Source organism: Rhinoderma darwinii, chromosome 2, assembly GCF_050947455.1.
Source record: "Rhinoderma darwinii isolate aRhiDar2 chromosome 2, aRhiDar2.hap1, whole genome shotgun sequence".
NCBI classification, from domain to species: domain Eukaryota; kingdom Metazoa; phylum Chordata; class Amphibia; order Anura; family Rhinodermatidae; genus Rhinoderma; species Rhinoderma darwinii.
The window spans coordinates 231,993,808-232,017,095 of record NC_134688.1 but is presented as its reverse complement, the minus strand read 5'-3'; the positions used below and the strand labels follow the sequence as shown (position 1 = coordinate 232,017,095).

The 23,288-nt window shown below is 42.7% G+C and overlaps 1 protein-coding gene across 1 annotated transcript in view; it reads right to left on the bottom strand.

Annotated features, from left to right (window-relative positions):
* LOC142742806 (multidrug and toxin extrusion protein 2-like) overlaps window positions 1–23,288 on the bottom strand; it is a 104,588-nt gene that overhangs the window by 27,737 nt on the left and 53,563 nt on the right. The window contains exons 8-10 of the mRNA XM_075852928.1: window positions 16,767–16,864; window positions 13,987–14,100; window positions 2,916–2,983 (exon numbers count right to left, since the gene is read on the bottom strand). Of these exons, the coding sequence (XP_075709043.1) occupies window positions 2,916–2,983; window positions 13,987–14,100; window positions 16,767–16,864 (280 nt within the window). The remainder of the gene's footprint in view (window positions 1–2,915; window positions 2,984–13,986; window positions 14,101–16,766; window positions 16,865–23,288) is intronic.

The following is a 23,288-nucleotide window of genomic DNA, read 5'->3' as shown; positions in this document are numbered from 1 at the left end:
CTGGTATTATCAGGCTGGGAAAGGCCAGAAACAGCGGCCCTTCCCACCCTGGTAATGCTAGGCTGCTGTTGCTTTATTGTATCTGGCTGGTTATGGAAAATGGGGGGGACCCCACGTCATTTAAAAAAAAAATAATAATAATTGGAAAGAAAGATGTGGGGTCCCCCCCAATTTTCATAACCAGCCAGATACAACACAGCAGCAGCCTAGCATTACCAGGGTGGGGAGGGCCGCTGTTTTTGGCCTTCCCCAGCCTTATAATACCAGCTTGCGGCCGCCCCAGTGCCGACCATCACTACAGATGGTCAGGTACTGGATCGTACCTGGCTCTTCCCGGCACCCCTGGTGGCGGTGGGTACCGGGGTAATAATGGGGGTTAGTGTTAGCTTCTGCACCGGCATAACATTAAGTCCCGCCTTAGTAATGGAGGTTGTCAATCAGCCAGGGGCTATTACTGAGGCGGTAATAATAAAGTTTAAAAAAATACAAGGACATAGAAAAAATAAGTTATTGAAATAAAAAAACACACACAACCCTCATTAACCATTTTATTGAGAATAAAAAAACGCTGTCGTTGAAGTAGTCCTCGAATCCGACGTAGTCCAACAACCGAACCTGTAAAAAAACACAAGAAAATAATTAGTAACACATAAAAAAGCAAAACAATTATTATTCTTACCTTTCCTGGGTCCAGCGCTGGAGCCGCAATATCAGCGAGCTGGGCCCTATATTTAATCCTATCATGTGTGATACTGTCTGCGGAGCTGTGTTTCTAATCCAATCATGTGTGATACTGTCTGCTGGGCCACTGTATCTAATCCTATCATGTGTGATACTGTCTGCTCAGCCACTGTATCTAATCCTATCATGTGTGATACTGTCTGCTGAGCCACTGTATCTAATCCTATCCATAGTTTATAGGGTCGTAGTGCTATAGATATGCTGTCTAATATACACATACACATCTTTTTGGGGGAATATGTATTGGGGCTATTTCCCCTGACATTTTAAGTCCTTAGTGACGCCCCTGGCTGCTAGTGCTGCATTGTTGGGTCATTTAGGAGACCCAGCGATGCAGCTGAAAGCTGTTGGCCGTCGGCCATGATAAGTTTGCAGCGGGGGGGCCCAATAAGAACTTTTGCATTGGGGCCCATGAGCCTTTAGCTACGCCCCTGCCACTGTAAATAGTGCCCACATAGTGCCATACACAGTGCACATGTAGATAGTGACACACGCCCTGTATATAGCACCCCCTGCAGATTGCACCACACCCCCTGTATATAGCACCCCCTGTAGATAGCACCACACCCCCTGTAGATAGTGCCCTCCCTGTAGATCGCCACCAGAACCTGTAGATAGCGCCACCACCTGTAGATAGCGCCCCCTGTAAATGGAAACCCCTTCCTGTAGATAGCACCACTGTAGCTCCCTGTAAAGGCAGAGTGATTCCGCTCTTAGAGGGAGCCACTGATCTCTCTGTCCATATATGGACAGTGACGTTAAGGGCTAACTTTAAAAGCAGAATCCCCTGCCAGAGCGTTGGCGGCGCTCTGGCCGAGGATTCCGCTCCAGGAGTAGCCCCTGACGTCACGGTCCATATATGGATAGTAACGCCAGGGGCTTCTCCAGTAGTGGATCCACAGCCAGAGTGTCGGCTGGGGATTCAGCTCCTAGAGAGAGCCCCTGACATCACAGTCAGGGGCTCTCTCTAGAAACGGAATCCCCGGCCAGAGCAATCTGACACCGGGGATTCTGCTTCTAGAGGGAGTGTAGGTGGAGCTATCTGCAGTGAGGGGGTGCGATGCTATCTACAGTGGGGGAGGGGAGTTGCTATCTACAGGAGGGATGGAGAGACGTTGGGTGCTCCCTCTAGGAGAGGAATCCCCGGCCAGGGTGGCGCTATCTACAGTGGGGGTTGTATTCCTGGGCTCTCAAAGCCCCCGCAGACGTGAGTGGAGCGCTGCTCACATTGAAGCAGCACTGCACTTATTAAAGCCGTTCCAGGCTGCTGTTTATATATGTGACAACTGCATGGGGCATCGGCAGTTGGAACGTGTATAGCCGTATGGCTGTCGTGAAGGGGTTATTGATGAGGCAATTGTAGATTCATAGCAACAGTTATTGTTTAAATTTCGAGTAATTTCTGTAAGTGAAGGTAATTTATTGGATTTCCAATTTCTTGCTATAAGAGACCTGGTGACCAGAAGGGTAGGCAATATTTTGGTTCTATTAGGTGATAGAATATTGGACAATACAGCTACAAAGGAGCATCCAGGACAATGGGAAAACCACAAACATAGGACAAAACTATTCCGACTTGTTTCCATAGTTTCAGAACTGGACCAGAGTCCCACCAGAGTGCACCTCCCACCGCATCTCCAACAGGTATCTGAGATACCGTAGTATCGATAGAGTTTGCCAGGCGTAATATACCACCTATATAAGAGGTTTCTGTCTGTTTCTATGTGGTTGGCACAACTGAATGCAGATGCTATTGCAGAGTTCCATTGAGAGTCGGTAAAACTGCTTATTGAAGTCAGATTCCCAATGGGACTTGAATTTGTTTAGTTCATTAGGATAAGAGTTTATTGGTACTTTATAGCAAAGGGATATGCCTTTTTCGGTGGTGGAAGTAGCAAGCCATATGTGTAGTAAGGATTTTTTAGATGGAAAAGGGAGTGAGAATGACTGTAAAGCATGTCTGGTTTGGAGATTTTTATAAAAATCATTTTTAGATAACTTGTAGCGACGCGATAGGTTTTCAAAAGATAGCATTTTGTTATTTGAGCATATATCTAATAAGGTTTGGATGCCATTATTCGTCAAGATGTTATGTAGGAAAATATATGTACCATATAATATTAATGTTACATTAACAGAGTTTTTTTCCTTTACTTCAACTTATTTAAACTCACCATATAAGCGGCTGAAGCCAGCTCCAACATTATAGCCTGAGCCCCCAGTTCCACAACACTGATAAGGCCTACAGAAATAAAATCAATGAAAGATAAAATCCCTCAATTCAATAAAAATAAAAGGAAATGTATCATCAGAAAATGTAAATCAGGTTTTTATTATATACTTATTCATTGTTTTTGTTATGTGACTATCCATATAAAAAAAAAATCTTTCGAAATTCCAGTTTTTACACTGGCCACTATTTTTTTTATTATTATTATTTATTAGAATATATATTCCTGTTACTTAGATAGCACCTCCATATTCCACAGTGCTGTACAGAGTCACAGACACACACACTAATTTCACTGAAAGTCAATTAACCATGTTTTTGTATGGAAGGAAACCCACAACTATGGGATGAACATACAAACGCCATGCAAATGTTGTCCTTGGTTAGATTCAAGCCCAGGACCTCAGTGCAACAAGGCAACAATGCTAAGCACTGAGCCATCGTGCAGCCCCTATAGCAGTAGTATAGTTTCAATAGTAGTATAGTTCCTGTTTTCTGTAGATCATTTGTCAGTTTTGCTGTGTAGACTGAGAAAAACGCAATTTAAAAAGCATGAGCTTTTTGTTTTAATTACCCATGTGTTTGACAACGTGCTTCAGCTGTAATATGGGTTTAAAATTGGCTACAAAAAATTAGTTACAATCAAAATGAATACATTGAGTTGCATGCAATCTTGTGGACTGTAGTTATTACTCAAGAGTTAAAATTAATTAGTAGCACTACAAAAAGTCAAGGCTGGGTTTACATGTTGTGTTTATGTGGCTTTTTTCAACTTTTGGGGAGAAAAACTCATCTAAACAGAAGCCTGCCTTTTACCCATTACCCAAGCATTTCAGCTGTAAGCCTATGACTAGTTCAAGAGTTAAATGGACACTAACTTTTCAAAACAACTTATTATAATCTAACATTATACCTGATATAGATCAACTTTTTAGTTTACTTCGTGTTAAAATCTCGTTGTTTTAACCATGAAAATTCGGTGTGAACTTACTGCTACTAGGTGTCTCCCTTTCTGTAATCAACTGTCCACCTCTTGTTGTCAAGAAAAATTCATCCCTGGTTACAGAGCAGAATTGACAGATAGCAGAAGGTGTGGGTGTGACTCTTTACTGCCTGCCTATCCAAGTCTATGGACAAGGTAGTGGGGTGCAGGAGTTCGGAGCAGGAAGAGAGAGTGACACAAACACGCTGCCCATACAAGTCTATGGAGAGGGGAGAGCAGAGAGAGTGTGTCAGACAAAGACACGATTCCGATACAAGTCTACAGAGAGGGAAGGAGGAGCAGGAGCAATTTGAAAAATACAGACAGACAGTGCAGCTTCCTGGGAAATTATATCTCCATATATATCTGGATTTTCAGCTACACTGTTCATTACTGCTGTATAATCTCCTCCATGCTGCTGCAGCTTCTCTATATGTGATAGAGATAGTTGAGCAGGATTCTCCTCTTCTCTGTGTGCAGTCTATAGAAGACATGATGGCAGTTAGGCTCCACCCACTAGGTCATATGACCAGAAATAGTGTAATTCCTCATGTACACATATATGACAGCTTATTCTGAAAAGTTACCTTAAAAGTTAGGTACACTTTAAAATCAAATAGTAGAACTACAAAAAGTCTATGTGTAGCCCTGGCCTAAGGCTGGGTACAGACTGGGCATTTGTGTTGCATTCCCTTCGGGACGGAAATATTTTGTAAAGGATCTGCCAGACACAGCTTCTGTGTCGACGCCCGTGGTTAATCAGTCTGCACCTGCTCCTAAGTCTGATAGAGTGACTCAATCTGCTACCACTCAGGCTGGGAGGCTGAGGAGTGGGAGAGCCTATCACAGCCTGGCCAGACGGAGCTAGCTCCCGCCCTCTGTCTATTTATACCTTCATTTCCTGCTCCTCCTTTGCCTGTGATTCTGCCTGTTTCCTGGCTCTGCTGCTGCTGCTTGTACTATTGTCCTCTGCTTCATATTGACCCTGGCTTTACTGACTACTCTCCTGCTCTGCGTTTGGTACCTCGTACAATCCTGGTTGACTCGGCTCGTTCACTACTCTTGTTGCTCACGGTGTTGCCGTGGGCAACTGCCCCATTTCCCTTAGCTTCTGTGTACCCTTGTCTGTTTGTCTGTCGTACACATATTGAGCATAGGGCCCGTCGTCCAGTTGTACGCCGTCGCCTAGGACGGGCCGTGCAAGTAGGCAGGGACTGAGTGGCGGGTAGATTAGGGCTCACCTGTCTGTCTCCCTACCCCGTCATTACATATTTTTTGCCTTTTCATTTTCGTTTTTCTCTCCCCGCATTCCAAGAACCATAACTTTTTTCTTTTTCAGTCAATAGAGTGGTGTGAGAGCTTATTTTTTGCGGGACACGTTGTACTTTCTATTGCCACTATTTAAAGCACCATACAATGTACTGGGAATCTGAAAAAAAAATCTTTCCTGCCTGAAAATGGAAAAAAATTGCACTTCCTCCATTGTTTTTTTGGGTTTCGTTTTTACGGATTTCACCATGCGGTGAAAGCTACAACAACTTTATTCTGCGGCTGTATACGATTACAGTGATACAAAATTGATATAGGTTTTTTTTAAAATATATTTTACTACTTTTACAAAGAAAAAAAATCTATTTGCTGTGTTTCATCACATTCTGAGAGCCAGAACTTTTTTTTAATTTTTTTCGTCAATTGAGCGGTGTGAGCGCTTATTTTTTGTGGGATAAGCTGTAGTTTTTATTGGTAATTTTTTTTGATACATACAACTTTTTGATCACTTTTTATTAGACACCGCTAACTTGACCAAAAAAATTGCGATTTTGGCATTTTCAATTTAACCCCTTAACGCTCATTGACGTACTATTACGTCATGGTAAGCGCCCTGTTCGCGCTCCATGACGGAATAGTACGTCTCGGGAGTAACGGCCGTTTCAGCCGTCCTCCCGACACATACAGGAGCTGTGACAGCTGCTGTCTCGTACAGCGGCTGTCACAGCTCCTGAAGCGGGGACCGATCGCTGTGTCCCCGCTGATTAACCCCTGAAAAGCCGTGTTCAATAGCGATCACTGCTTTTTAGGGGTTAAGCTGCAATCGCCGGCCTGCTACACGATAGCGGCCGGCGATGGTGACTATGGCAACCAGACACCAAACAATGGCGTCCGGCTATCCCAGAGACGGAAGCCTAGTGGGTCCTGACGAAGTCAGGACCCACTATGCTTGCTGTCAGTGAGTAGCTGACAGTTCTAATACACTGCACTACGCATGTAGTGCAGTGTATTAGAATAGCGATCAGGGCCTCCTGCCCTCAAGTCCCCTAGTGGGACAAAGTAAAAAAGTTAAAAAAAAGTTAAAAAAAGATGTGTAAAAATAAGAAAATAAAAGATTTAAAAGTAATAAAAGTAAAAATCCCCCCTTTTCCCTTATCAGTCCTTTATTATTAATAAAAATATATAAACAAACAAATAAACTATACATAATTGGTATCGCCGCGTCCGTAATGGCCTGAACTACAAAATTATTTTATTATTTATCCCGCGCGGTGAACGCCGTAAAATAAAATAATAATAAACCGTCCCAGAATCACAATTCTTTGGTCACTTCACTTCGCAAAAAATGGAATAAAAAGAGATCAAAAAGTCGCATGTACCTAAAAATGGTATTGATGGACACTACAGTTCGTTACGCAAAAAATAAGTCCTCGCACGGCTTTATTGATGGAAAAATAAAAACGTTATGGCTCTTAGAATATGATAACACAAAAAGTGAATGATTTTTTACAAAACGTATTTTATTGTGCAAACGCCATAAGACATAAAAAAAAACTATAAACATCTGGTATCGCCGTAATCGTATCGCCCCGCAGAATAAAGTGAATATGTCATTTATAGCGCACGGTGAACGCTGTAAAAAAAATAGAATAAAAAAACAATAGTAGAATTGCTGTTTTTTAGTCACCGCGCCACTTAAAAATAGAATAAAAACTGATCAAAAAGCCGCATGCACCCCATGAAAAGTACAATGAATTCCTCAAGGTCTCTAGTTTCCAAAATGCTGTCACTTTTGGTGGGTTTCCACTGTTTTGGCACCACAAAACCTCTTCAAACCGGACATGGTGCCTAATAAAAAGGAGGGCTCAAAATCCACTAGGTGCTCCTTTGCTTCGGAGGTCGGTGCTTCAGTCCATTACCGCACTAGGGCCACATGTGGGATATTTCTCAAAACTGCAGAATCTGGGCAATAAATATTGAGTTGCGTTTCTCTGATAAAACCTTTTGTGTTATAAAAAAAAGTGGTATAAAAAGGATTTTCTGACAAAAAAAAAGTAGATTTCACCTCTACTTTGCTCAAAATTCCTGTGAAACACCTAAAGGGTTCATAAACTTTCTAAATGCTGTTGTGAATACTTTGAGGGGTCTAGTTTCTAAAATGGGGTGTTTGATTGGGGTTTCTAATATATGGGCCCCTCAAAGCAACTTCAGAACTGAACTGGAACCTAAAAAAATAAATAAATTAGGCAATACTTCGCTTCTTACATTATACTGATAATGAGCCGTGCCCACCCCGAGATGACCCCAGTTTTGACCGTTTGTATAAATGGAGACCCCTATTAGACCGTTTCAGTGCCCGGTTTTCCCAAGCATACACCCCCGAGAAGTGTATTTCTATTGATGAGTCCTTGGTACATTTTAAAGGGAGGGTTCAATTCCGCCAGTACCTGCCGGGTAAGAGGGCAAGCTATGGCGTATAAGATGCATAAGCTGTGCGAGAGTGCATCAGGGTATACCTAAAAATTTAGGATATATGAAGGGAAGGACACCAGTATTCAGCACCCAGAATGCCCCCCCCCCTTACTGGGAGTTAATGCAAAAATTGTGTGGGATTTGGTGCACCCACTGCTGGACCAGGGTTACCACCTCTACCTGGATAATTTTTATACCAGCGTCCCACTCTTCAACTGCCTCGCTTCCAGAAGTCCTGCGGCATGCGGCACTGCTAGAAGAAATCTGAGAGGCCTCCCTAAGACTCTGCAGGGCAAACGCTCAGAAGGGGTGAGAGCAGGGCACAATCTAGCAGCAACATATTGTGTTTCAAGTACAAGGACAAGAGAGATGTCACACCAGTACCCATGTACCTGTACGAGGTACCAGTACAGAGACCCCCAAACCAGACTGCATCCTGGACTACTATAGGTACATGAGAGGGGTGGACTTGTCAGATCAAGCCCTGAAGCCCTACAGCGCTATGCGGTGTGGTATAAGAAGCTGGCCGGGCACATCATACAGATGGCATTGTACAACGCGTACGTGCTACATCGATGCACAGGCCAGACGGGAACTTTCCTGGAATTTCAAGAGGTGGTTATCAAGAAACTAATTTTTATGGACCAAGAAGGGGGGGGGCACCCAGTACTTCTGGAGGCGAGGCCACATGCATCGTACCAGGGCAACACTTTCCAGGAGAAGTTCCCCAAACTGGCAAGAAAGAAAAAAGTCAAAAGAGGTACAAAGTCTGCTATAAGAGGGGGATAAGGAAGGACACAATATATCAATGTGACACATGTCCCGAAAAACTAAGGCTCCGTATGAAAGAGTGCTTCAAAATTTATCATACATCCCATGATTTTTAATCTACCCCAGTTTTACTTACCCTGATGCACTCCGCACAGCTTATCCCCCCTCGTCTTTCCCCTCTGAGCCCTGCTGCGTGCCTAGGCAGCTGATTACAGCCACATGTAGGGTATTGACGTACCCGTGAGAACCCAAATTACAGTTTATGGGGTGTATGTCTCCGGTCAAAATGCTCACTACACCTCTAGATGAATGCCTTAAGGGTGTAGTTTTTAAAACGGGGTCACTTCTTGCGGGTTTCAACTGTACTGGTACCTCAGGTGCTTCTGCATACATGACTTCGCACTAGAAAATCCCCAGTAGGCCAAATGGTGGTCCTTTCCTTCTGAGCCCTCCCATGGGCCCAAACCGCAGTTTATCACAACAAATGGGGTATTGCGGCACTCAGAACAAATTGCGCAACAGAATGGGGTATTTTGTTTCTTGTGAAAATAAGAATTTTTCAGCCAAAACTACATATTATTTGAAAAAAATAATTTTGTTTTCATTCCCAGCCCAATTCAAATAAGTTATGTGAAAAAACTATGTGGTCAAAATGGTCACAACACCCATAAATGAATTCCTTGAGGGGTGTAGTTTCCAAAATGGGGTCATTTGTGGTTGGTTTCCATTGCTTTGATACCTCTGGGGCTCTGCAAATGCGTCATGGCACCCGAAAACCAAACCAGCAAAATCTGTACTCCAAAGAACACACAGCGCTCCTTCCCTTCTGAGGCCTCCCATGGGCCAAAACGGCAGTTTATTGCCACAAATGGGGTATTGCTGCACTCAGGAGAAATTGGGCAACAAAATTGATTATTTTGTTCCCTGTGAAAATAAGAAATTTTGATAAAAAATTACGTCTTATTGGAAAAAATGTCATTTTTTTAATGTCACAGCCCAATTGAAATAGGTGGTGTGAAAAAACTGTGTGGTCAAAATAACAACAACCATAAATGAATTCCTTGAGGGGTGTAGTTTCCAAAATGGGGTCACTTTTGGTGGGTTTCCATTGCTTTGATACCTCTGAGGCTCTGCAAATGCGACATGGCACCCGAAAACCAATCCAGCAAAATCTGGACTCCAACAAACATATAGCGCTCCTTTCCTTCTGAGCCCTCCCATGGGCCCAAACGGTAGTTTATCACCACAAATGGGGTATTGCCACACTAAGGACAAATTGGGCAACAAAATGGGGTATTTTGTTCCCTGTGAAAATAAGAAATTTTGATCACAAATGACATTTTATTGGAAAAAATGAAATTTTTTTCATTTCACAGCCCAATTCAAATACGTGCTGTGAAAAAACTGTGTGGTCAAACTGGTAACAACAACCATAAATGAATTCCTTGAGGAGTGTAGTTTCCAAAATGGGGTCACTATTGGGGGATTCCTACTGTTTTGGCACCTCAACACCTCTTCAAACCTGGCATGCTGCCTAAAATATATTCTAATAAAAAAGGACTCAAAATGCACTAGGTGCTTCTTTGCTTCTGGGGCTTGTGTTTTAGTCCATGAGCGCAGCAGGGCCACATGTGGGACATTTCTAAAAACTGCAGAATCTGGACAATACATATTTATAGTGTTTCTCTGGTAAAACCTTCTGTGTTACAGAAAAAAAATGAATAAAATTGAAATTCTGCAAGAAAAATGAAATTTGCAAATTTCACCTCCACTTTGCTTTAATTCTTGTGAAATGCCTGAAGGGTTAAAAAACTTTCTAAATGCTGTTTTGAATACTTTGAGGGGTCTAGTTTTTAAAATGGGGTGTTTTATCAGGGTTTCTAATACATAGGCCCCTCAAAGCCTCTTCAGAACTGAAGAAGTACCTTAAAAAAAAGGCTTTTGAAATTTTCTTAAAAATATGAGAAATTGCTGTTTATGTTCTAAGCCTTGTAACGTCCAAGAAAAATAAAAGAATGTTCAAAAAACGATGCCAATCTAAAGTAGACATATGGGAAATGTGAACTAGTAACTATTTTGGGTGGTATAACCGTCTGTTTTACAAGCAGATGCATTTAAATTCTGAAAAATGCAATTTTTTCAAAATTTTCTCTACATTTTGCAATTTTTCACCAATAAACACTGAATATATCGACCAAATTTTACCACGAACATGAAGCCCAATGTGTCACGAGAAAACAATCTCAGAATCGCTTGGGTAGGTTTAAGCATTCCGACGTTATTACCACATAAAGTGAAATATGTCAGATTTGAAAAATGGGCTCTGAGCCTTAAGGCCAAAACTAGGCTGCGTCCTTAAGGGGTTAATGGCATTCACTGTGCGAGTTAAAAAATTGTATATTGTAATAGTTCTGACTTTTACAGATGCAGCAATATCAAGAGTTTATCTTTAAAAATGTTATATTACTTAGAGGAAAAATGGAAAAAGGTGTTTTTTTTTAACTTTTAATAATTTTTATTTTTTTCTTCACCACTAATAACTTTATTTAACTTTTTTTTTACACATTCTATTAGTCCCTCTGGGTACAATACGCTGGAATACTAATGTATTGCAGTATATTGTCATTTTTACAGGCTTCTGTTAGAGTGAAGGCACACCTGGGGCCTTCATTAGGCCCCTGGGCTGCCATGACAACCATCGGCACCCCACGATTGTGTCGTAGCGGCGTCAATGAGCTGTCAGAGGGGACAGCCCCCCTCTTTTTAAAGCCTCAGGTCATTTGAGGGATTAAACAGCCAGGAACAATGCGATCCTTGTTCCAGGTCGTTAGTCCCGGGTGTCAGCTGTAAAACAAAGCTAACGCCGGCAGCGTATGAAGCAGGCTCAGCGCTGCACAATTTTGAAGGTAAAACCAGCAAACCGCCTATTGGCCACCGCATATGGACGTGGTATTGTCTGCATGCGGCCCAAGTAACGTGGAAATGTTTCCCAATACGTTGCGGTTAGAATCGCACTGAAAAAACGTTTTTCTATGCAGTTGTGTTAAAAACTGCAACCACATAAAAAAAGTGCACCAAATCATGGTAAAAATGCTTTTCGGATGCAGCTTTTCGCTGCGGTTCTAACCACACTTCAACATGAATGGACCCAAAGGTTGGTTTCCCACAGTGCAGAATTGCTGCCGATTTTGTATGTATTTTTTAAGCCCAAACCCTATAAACCATATAAAGAAAGGCCTTATAGGTCTGCTCCCCTGGATCCAATTCTGGTTTTGGCCTACAAAATGCAGGCAAAATATGCAGCAAATCTGCACTGTGGGAAACCAGCCTTAGGCCTCATGCACACTTCCGTCGGTCATTGAACGGCCGTTATTGATGGTTCTGTCACACACGGGCTGAACACGGATGGCTTCCGTGTGCAACCCATTGTTTCATGGACCAAATTCAATTAGAAGGCCGAGACTGTTCCGTCAAAAACGGGCAGGAGTAGGACCTGCCCTACTTTTGACGGAAAGGCCGCACAGTTCCATTAAAACAACGGAAGTGTGCATGGCCCCATTGAAATGAATGGGTTTAGGGTGCTATCCGTGACAACAACGGATAGCGCCCTGAAGGAAAAAACTGAAGTGGGCATGGGGCCTTAGGGCCAGGTATACGTCTAGACTTTTTGTAGTACCACTGATTGATTTTAACTATTGAGTGACAGCTGCAGTCCAAGACTGCATTCAACTCAATATACACCGCATTCCAAATTATTATGCAAATGTTATTTTTCGCTGATTTTCCTAAATAGTCGATGCAAATGACAGTCAGTATAATCTTCAAGCCATCAACCGTTGGAGTATAATGCAAATTTTATTGAACAAATCTCCTAATGATAACAGATTTTTTTTTAGAAGTAAAAAACCTCAAAATGCACTGTTTCAAATTATTATGCACAACAGAGATCAAAACATTTTAAAGGTTGTAAAGAGAACTAAAATGGTAATTTGTATAATTTGCAGCATCAGGAGGTCATATTTACAGAAATCAAAAGCTCTTTCAATCCAAAAAAACGTAACAGGCCAAGTTACATGTTAACATAGGACCCCTTCTTTGATATCACCTTCACAATTCTTGCATCCATTGAATTTGTGAGTATTTGGACAGTTTCTGCTTGAATATCTTTGCAGGATGTCAGAATATCCTCCCAGAGCTTTGAACTGCCTCCCACCCACATAGATATTTTGCTTGAGGATGCTCCAAAGTTTCTCAATAGGGTTGAGGTCAGGGGAACATGGGGGCCACACCATGAGTTTCTCTCCTTTTATGCCCATAGCAGCCAATGACACAGAGGTATTCTTTGCAGAATGAGATGATGCATTGTCATGCATGAAGATAATTTTGCTATGGAAGGCACGGTTCTTCTTTTTGTACCACGGAAGAAAGTGGTCAGTCATAAACTCTACGTACTAAGCAGAGGTCATTTTCACACCGTCAGGGACCCTAAAGGGGCCTACCAGCTCTCTACCCATGATTCCAGCCCAAAACATGACTCCGCCACCTCCTTGCTGAGGTCTCAGGCTTGTTGGGACATGGTGGCCATTCACCAACCATCCACTACTTCATCCATCTGGACCATCCAGGGTTGCACGGCACTCATCAGTAAACGACACGGTTTGAAAATTAGTCTTCATGTATTTCTGAGCTCGCTGAAACCGTTTCTGCTTGTGAGCATTGGTTAGGGGTGGCCAAATAATAGCTTTACGCACACTTGCAAACCTCTGGAGGATTCTACACCTTGAGGTTCGCGGGACTCCAGAGGCACCAGCGGCTTCAAATACCTGTTTGCTGCTTTGCAATGGAATTTTAGCAGCTGCTCTCCTAATCCTATTAATTTGTCTGGCAGAAACCTTCCTCATTATGCCTTTATCTGAACGAACCCGTCTGTGCTCTGAATCAGCCACAAATCTTTTCACAGTACGATGATCACGCTTACGTTTTCTTTAAATATCCAAGGTTTTCATACCTTGTCCAAGGTATTGCACTATTTCACGCTTTTCGTCAGCAGAGAGATCCTTTTTCTTTCCCATATTGCTTGAAACCTGTGGCCTGCTTAATAATGTGGAACGTCCTACTTAAATAGTTTTCCTTTGATTGGGCACACCTGGCAAACTAATTATCACAGGTGTCTGAGATTGATTACAATGATCCAAAGAGCCCTAAGACACAATACCATCCATGAGTTTAATTGAAAAATTAATAATTAAATGTTTATGACACTTAAATCCAATGTGCATAATAATTTGGAACACGGTGTACTCATTTGGACTTCATCTGTAGCTAAGTAGTTAAAATGAATCAGTAGCACTATAAAAAATCTAGGTGTAGCCCTGGCCTTAGATATGCTGAAATGCCACCTTTTCTGATTCACTAAACAATAGTGCAGAATAAATACTCAAGAACTTATATTTACAAGCATTTGTAAAGGGAAAAAAACGCTGTAAAAATTTGTTAGAAGAAACAGTACATATGGGCTAACCTGCTAAGAACCCTCCAATTTCAAAGCTCCACCATTCAATGCACACCATAAGCATGCTTGGTATGGCCAAACGCATAAAGGAGCCCCATTCCTCCAAGCAATCTCTGGACCAACCTAAGAAACAAAATCACATCAAAGCAGTATGAACAAGAATCCTAATAAGAACAAGTAAATTAACTATAGCAAATGGAAGCGGACAGTATGGAAGATGGCTATACAGGATTAATCTCCCAAATTGTTAGACAGTGTTACAGCCCCAGAGATCAGCAATGACAATGTTTATAAATATATATATATATATATATATATATATACACACTACCGTTCAAAAGTTTAGGGTCACTTAGAAATTTCCTTATTTTTGAAAGAAAAGCCCAGTTTTTTTCAAATGAAGATAACATTAAATTAATCAGAAATACACTCTATACATTGTTAATGTGCTAAATTACTATTCTAGCTGCAAACGTCTGGTTTTTAATGCAATATCTACATAGGTGTATAGAAACCCATTTCCAGCAACCATCACTCCCGTGTTCTAATGGTACATTGTGTTTACGAAGTGTTAAAAGGCTAATGGATGATTAGAAAACACTTGAAAACCCTTGTGCAATTATGTTAGCACCGATGTAAACAGTTTTGTTGTTTAGAGGAGCTATAAAACTGACCTTCCTTTGAGCTAGTTGAGAATCTGGAGCATTACATTTGTGGGTTCGATTAAACTCTCAAAATGGCTAGAAAAAGAGAGCTTTCATGTGAAACTCGACAGTCTATTCTTGTTCTTAGAAATGAAGGCTATTCCATGCGAGAAATTGCCAAGAAACTGAAGATTTCCTACAACGGTGTGAACTACTCCCTTCAGAGGACAGCACAAACAGTCTCTAACCAGAGTAGAAAGAGAAGTGGGAGGCCCCGCTGCACAACTGAGCAACAAGACAAGTACATTAGAGTCTCTAGTTTGAGAAATAGACGCCTCACAGGTCCTCAACTGGCAGCTTCATTAAATAGTACCCGCAAACCGCCAGTGTCAACGTCTACAGTGAAGAGGCGACTCCGGGATGCTGGCCTTCAGGGCAGAGTGGCAAAGAAAAAGCCATATCTGAGACTGGCTAATAAAAGGAAAAGATTAATATGGGCAAAAGCACACAGACATTGGACAGAGGAAGATTGGAAAAAAGTGTTATGGACAGACGAATCGAAGTTTGAGGTGTTTGGATCACACAGAAGAACATTTGTGAGACGCAGAACAACTGAAATGATGCTGGAAGAGTGCCTGACGCCATCTGTCAAGCATGGTGGAGGTAATGCAATGGTCTGGGGTTGCTTTGGTGCTGGTAAATTGGGAGATTTGTACAAGGTAAAAGGGATTTTTAATAAGGAAGGCTATCACTCCATTTTGCAACGCCATGCCATACCCTGTGGACAGCGCTTGATTGGAGTCAATTTCATCCTACAACAGGACAATGACCCAAAGCACACCTCCAAATTATGCAATAACTATTTAGGGAAGAAGCAGGCAGCTGGTATTCTATCTGTAATGGAGTGGCCAGCGCAGTCACCAGATCTCAACCCCATAGAGCTGTTGTGGGAGCAGCTTTACCGTATGGTACACAAGAAGTGCCCATCAAGTCAAACCAACTTGTGGGAGGGGCTTCTGGAAGCATGGGGTGAAATTTCTCCCGATTACCTCAGCAAATTAACAGCTAGAATGCCAAAGGTCTGCAATGCTGTAATTGCTGCAAATGGAGCATTCTTTGACGAAAGCAAAGTTTGAAGGAGAAAATTATTATTTCAAATAAAAATCATTATTTCTAACCTTGTCAATGTCCTGACTATATTTTCTAGTCATTTTGCAACTCATTTGATAAATATAAGTGCGAGTTTTCATGGAAAACACAAAATTGTCTGGGTGACCCCAAATTTTTGAACGGTAGTGTATGTATGTATGTAATGTATATATATATATATATGTATATATATATATATATATATATATATATATATATATATATATATAATGTTTATAGTAGGTAGAAAAAAGCAGCACTTCAGAGAATTAAAGTATCACGGTGCTATGCGTCCTTGACCGTCATCCACACGGTCCTGAATTGGATATACAAACGAGGAAATAGACGCAGCACCTCAAAATTAGTTGCAAAGATAGTGGTTTATTCACCCATGTACAGAAATAGCTACGTTTCAGTCCTCTCAGCAGGCTTGACAAAGGTCCTGTTGAGAGGACTGAAATGTAGCTATTTCTGTACATGGGTGAATAAACCACTATCTTTGCAACTATTTTTGGAGTGCCGCGTCTATTTCCTCGTGTGTATATATATATATATATATATATATATATATATAGTGTTTATATTTATAAACCATTCTGTATTAGCCATAAGGCTGGATTCACATGACCATGTTACGTCCGTAATGGACGGAACGTATTTCGGCCGGAAGTCCCGGACCGAACACAGTGCAGGGAGCCGGGCTCCTAGCATCATAGTTATGTACGACGCTAGGAGTCCCTGCCTCGCTGCAGGACAACTGTCCCGTACTGAAAACATGATTACATAACTATGATGCTAGGAGCCTGGCTCCCTGCACTGTGTTCGGTCCGGGATTAGCGGCCGAAATACGTTCCTTCCATTATGGACGTAACATGGTCGTGTAAATCCAGCCTAACACTCACATATACTGTATTAGCCATAACACACAGTTTCTCTACAATGTTTCCATGCTATATCAATGAGTGTCCTTATTTAAATGTATCAATACTCACATACCCCCCCATGTTGAAAGATGTAGCTTTTTCCAAAGAATATAAAGAAAAAGCACTAGAGACAATGCAAACTGTGATATTGTGTTTGCCCACGCTGATCCCCTGAAGGAAACAATGGAAAAAACAAACACAAAAGTAAATGAAAACAAATATCTGTACGCTCTTTCTTACTTACTCATGTGACGCATGACTGCATTTGTTGCTTCCTTGTATTTTAACTATGCCAGAAATTTAGGCTATGTCATGCAATTTATATATTCTTCAATTAGGCAAGCAGTACTGGAAAATTACCACTTCTGCAATGTAAAATCAGTATCATATGCAGTAAATCATTCTGCACTATCATTGTAAGGCTAAGGTTAAACAATAGTCGCATCAACATGAACCCTCACAATGCTGCCACTGAAAGGCTACAGCTACACGGTTACTTTGGCCACAACACCAGGTTGCACGGCCAAAGATCACTGTGCCGCGTAAGTATTAAAAGTGAATATGGTAGCACTGCGACCCACAAGTTGCTGTTACCTCGACACCACAGTTGGAAGGAATTTAAAAAACCATTGGACTTCTTGTGACTGTGTTGTCCACATTGCATTGCAGGCAGCGCAACACAATCAACTTGGTTGTGCAACCTGTGTTGCAGCCATAGTCACCGTGTAGCCCTGGCCAAATGGGACTAGTTATATTACATCACTGTTTTAATTGTATATGTCTCTATACATCATTTTTATTTATCTCTAAAGTGGGAAAAATATAAAAAAAAATATAAAAAAAAGAAAAGAAAAGAAAAAGGCTAATGTGTCATTTTATGCAAACCGTGATCACACACAGTATGGACCACAAGTAAAATTACTTGTACTTCTCCCGTGTATGGGGATACCTAATATGTGTGCTTTATTCACTGTAAGGCCTCCGGCACACGACCTTAGCTGTCTGTACGGTCCGGGATTACAGCACGGACAGGCTGCAGAATGTCATCTGCGGGCCTTCCGCAATCACAGACCGTGCACACAGCAGATATGCATTAATGTCAATAAGTCTGGACCGCAAATGCGGATCGTATAATGAAATTTCCTATTTTTTTTTACGGTCCGGGCAACGCACAGACCAGGGGCGTAACTAGGAAAGACTGGGCCCCATAGCAAACTTTTGACTGGGGCCCCTCCCCTCTGCTGGGTATCACACAACCCCCCCCTTGTAGATAGTGCCTCCCTATAGATTCCACCACACAGCGCCCCCCTATATATAGCACCATACACAGCCCCCTGTAGATAACGCCATACAGCCCCCTCTGTAGATAACGCCATACAGCCCCCTCTGTAGATAACGCCATACAGACCCCCCCTGTAGATAACGCCATACACACCCCCTCTGTAGATAACGCCATACAGCCCCCTCTGTAGATTACGCCATACAGACCCCCCCAAAAAAAAAAACGGCCTATAGTTTGTCCTACAAAAGACATGCATCCCCTATCCACAGGACATCCACAGGATAGGGGATACATGTGTGATCGCTGGCAGCGATAAGGAGAACGGGGGACTGAAAGTCCCCCGAAGTTCTCCATGACTAACCTCGGACTTCCGGCGTCTGCGCAGTTCAATAAAAATGAAAGGAGCGCTGGTCATTTCCATGGAGCTGCAGACAGACTACGGAAGTCCGAGGTTTGTCATGGAGAACTTAGGGGGGACTTTCGGTCCCCCGTTCTCCTCATCGCTGGGCGTCCCAGCGATCCCACATGTATCCCCTATCCTGTGGTTAGGGGATGCATGTCTTTTGTAGGAACAACCCCTTCAGTGGCGTCGTGCTGTAGCAGCCATAACGGCTGCTAGCGGAGCCTGCGGCCATGGGAGGGGCCGTGCCGGCGGGTGGCACGGGCCCCCTCATGCTGCAGGCCCCGTAGAAGTCGCTACGGCTGCTATAGCGGTAGTTACGCCACTGCGCATAGGTTTGTACGGCGTAAAACTACAGCTCCCAGCATGGCCGAAACAATGATAAGGATATGCTGGGAGATGCGGTTTCACAAAAAAAAATCATACCACCATCATCTCGCTGCAGATCATACAGTGACTACAATACTGATTAGAGGCAGAATAAACATTTACATTAAGTGACTCACCGGTGACGTCTCAGATTCTAGTTCTTTTCTTCTCCCTCCGGTTCAGACATCTATGATGGATTTCTCCCGGGCATGACCCATTTCTGCAGTTTTCTGTTTAGATGTCTTCAGCTTCTCACTTTTAAAACATTTCTGCACCTGTAAACAAAGTTAAAATTCTCAACACATCTAAATATAACTGTCACACACACACACACACACACACACACACACACACACACACACACACCGTCGTGCCCCCTGTAGATAGTGCCCCCTGTAGATAGTGACCTACATAGAAGCCACTGTAGATAGTGCCCACATATGGACTCCAGAGCTGCAAGGCAATAGTGCTAACCACTGAGCCACCGTGCTGCCCTACATATAGCTTCCCCTATAGTTAGTGCTCCACGTATAGCCCACCTCTGTAGATATTGTCCCACATATAGCCCACCCCTGTAGACTGTGCACTACATATAGCCACCCTGTTGCTAGTGCCCCACAGGTAACCCACCCCTGTATATAGTGTCCCACACATAGCCCACCCCTATAGAAAGTACCCTAAAAAATAGCTCCCCTATAGATAGTGCTCTACATAAAGCCCACCCCTGTAGTGTCTCACATATACTGCCCCACATATAGACCCCCCTGTAGATAGTGGCCCACATCCCCACATACAGACCCCCCCTGTATATAGTGGCACACATATAGACCCCCCTGTATATAGTGGCCCACATCCCCACATATAGACCCCCCTGTAGCTACTGCCCCACATATAGACCCCCCTATATATAATAGCCCACATAAAGACTACCCCCCCTGTAGATAGACCCCCCAACTATAGATAATGCCATTCACATTTTTATGAGGAAAAAAATATATAAAGTTGACATACTCACATTCTCCGGTTCCCACGCTGTTCACTGGCGATGCAGACATGCTCTCTTCTGAGCATGTCTGCAGGAGCTGAATGAGCGTCCTTCAATGACGCTGATTGGCGGGGCAGAATGACTTGCCCCGCCAATCAGCACCTTCCAAGCATGGAAGCGGCGCGATGATGTCATCGCGCCGCTAGCCAATCAGTGTCATTGTAAGGCACTGGATGGTCAGGCACGGAACATGCCCGGCCATTCAGTGCTAATATATGTATTTGGCTGCCGCTAGCACCGGGGCCCCCTCCGGTGCTAGCGACACCTACAGGCATGAGAGTGCCTGTGTAAGGCTCGGTGGCGCGGGCCCCACAGTAGCGGTGCTACCCCTGTAGCAGCCATAACGGCTGCTAGCGGCGCCACCGGGCATTTGGGAGGGCGTGTCGGCTGGCGGCACGGGCCCCCTCAAGCCCCGGGCCCCGTAGCAGCCGCTACTGCTGCTACCGCGGTAGTTACGCCACTGGCACAGACCATGGAAACCACAGTTGTGTCCCATAGGAAAGCATGCATTCTATTTTATCTGCAATTGCAGTCATGTGCATGACGCCTGTGCATGTGCCAGGGTCTGGCATAAAAGAAGGCTATTTTGGCCTTTTGGGTCCATCAACTCTGCAGCAGATTTTATAGCAGCATACTGTTTTCTGGGGGCCCTGAAGCACTTTAAACATTACAAACACCCCATACATTTACAAAAGTAGACCCCCAAGGATTACTTAAAGGGGTTTAGCATCTTTTTAGAAAGTCCAATTTTGTTCTGAAATTTTCTTAATAAGACTGACAAAATAAAATTAGCATTTTTTGGCAAATACGTCATTTTATACAAGCATTTTTCAAAGACAGTAAGGACCATGGGTAAAATTCATATAATTTACATTCTTCTACTTCATCAGTGCACGAGGTTACCCAATATGTGTACCTTATTTATCACATAGAGATGTAGGAGGGCTTACAATAAAAAAAAGCTTATTAAGCTACATTAAGCATAAACACTGCAGATTTTCCGCAATAGATTTTGTTGCAGAAAACCCGCAGCGTAATACAGTAGTAGCAGAGTGTATGACATTTGAACAAATCTCATCCACACAGTGCGTTGACAATCTGCCAAAAAGAGGTTCATAAATTGAATTAAGTTGCAGGGAGGGAAAACCTGCAATAAATAGCAAATGTTGCGATTTTTGCGGTGGAAATGCGGTGAATCCGCCGCAAAAATCACAATTAAAAAAAAAAAAAAAAGCTTATACTTACCCAGATCTCTATACACCTGCGTCCATCCCAGCCTCCAGGAATGATGTTTCATTCTATGTGACTGCTGCAGCCAATCACAGGTTGCAGCTTTAGCATGGGATAAAATGTCATCCCAGGAGGTCGGGCCGCACAGACAACAGAGGGACGCGTCGCCATGACTACGGAGACGAGGGTATATATACACGCGCTTTATTTTTTTTAAACAATCATGCCCAAAAAACTGCACCACAATTTGGTGCGATTTTTCGGCCGGAATTCCCTGGGGCGTCCGGGGGCGAATATGTTGTGTACTTTTACGCAGCGTATCCGTCCTGTATGAACATGCCCGATTTCACAAATCAGCTTTTTTTTAAACATTTTCAATATAAAATAATTGAAATGTAGATCTCCAAAAATTGATGTAGGGGAATAATAGGAATTTTGTTTTGGTTTCATAAAAATAAGAAATTGCAGGTTTATGCACATGAAGGGGCTTTCTGGCAGTCAAACATTAGCAGACAAGCAAACGTTACATCCTACCCCCACCCATTTCCTTCCTCACTCTGGAGTCTGGAGTAAAATAAGGGGAAAAAAGGAAACGTAAAAAATGGCAAATATACGTTTAGCTGCAAATTAATTCTAATAATTGGAAACCGCATGGAATTTCTTAAAACATGGATGAATGCACAGGCCTGGTTGAGAGGCTGATAAGTATCAGGAATCTTTGCATTGTCAATGTTTTCCGCAGACACGGCACATTTTCTGGGGGTTACTCCTTGTACATGTTGGGGGAATAGGACTGATAAAACGCCTTTCAGTTAAACATTTGACATCCTCCGCCTGGGGGCGTTATACAGTGTCCTGATCTTCAAATATGAAGCCTTCAATAATTTCCTCCTGAAAATCCAAATATGACCAGGTTTTTGTTCTCCCCTTGACTAAACAGGGCGTGTGTGTGTGTGTGTGGTGTGTGTGTGTGTGTGTGTGTGTGTGTGTGTGTGTGTGTGTGTGTGTGTGTGTGTGTGTGTGTGTGTATGTGTATACACAGTGGGACCCCCACCGATCACGAGAACGGGCTTACTTTGCCATGTGATATATGGGAATGATATGGGAATAATGATTATGGGAAAATTAAGATATCCCTTCACTCGAACTATGGGGCCTAGGCATTTATGCACTGAGACTCAGCACTCAGCGATCCCGCTTTGTTATGTGGAGTTGAAATAATACCACTCACAGTTGATCGTGGAATATCTAGGAGGGAAGAAATTTCACGAACTGACTTGTTACAACGGTGGCACCTTATTACAGTACAACGCTCAAATTCATTGAGCTCTTTAGAACTTTCACAAATGTTTGTAAAGGCAGACTGCATGGGTAGGTGCTGGATTTTATACATCTGTGGTAATGGAACTGAATGAAACCCCTGAATTAAATACCTGCCTTTTCTAGGTACTCTAATAAAAAAAGATAGAAGGATAGATGGAAACAGGTTTATACAAAAAGTGCGTCAAATTTATCATACAACACGCACCACTTTCTGACTGCTTGCTCTAAATTTACATTGTCTAAAACTTAGACAGTGTTAGTAAATCTGCCCCATAGTATTCTTCTGGAAGCATATCTCTCTTCTCTTTACACTGAAACAAAGTGTGAGAAGAAAAGAGTCAGGAGATTTTTTGGCAGAAGTTTTCTAAAGAAATACATATTGATATATGATTCTCACAGCGATTACACGATGAGACCGTGACACCTGATCTATGCCCAGTGCTGTTAGCAACAGTCAGGGCACAAGTCTGTGTGAACGCAATCGTGCGTGCACAGTCCCTGAGGCGCCGTTGTATTTATGCTTCAGAGACCAGGTCCATCTGCCGTAAATATACAGCAGGCGGTTCTTCACATGACAGGTGAAGTGAATAACATTGATTATCTTGTGACAATGCCACCGGTCAAGGGGTGGGATATGTGAGGGTATGTTCACACGGCCTATTTTTAGACATAATTTGGGCATTTTACGCCTCGAATTACGTCTGAAAAGACGGCTCCATTACATCTGCAAACATCTGCCCATTGCTTGCAATGGGTTTTACGATGTTCTGTTCAGATGAGGTGTAATTTTACGCGTCGCTGTCAAAAGACGGCACGTAAAAATACGCTCGCGTCAAAGAAGTGCATGTCACTTCTTGGGACGTTTTTGGAGCCATTTTCCATTGACTCCATTAAAAAACAGCTCCGATAACGTCCGTAAAAGACTCGCGAAAAACGCGAGTACTTG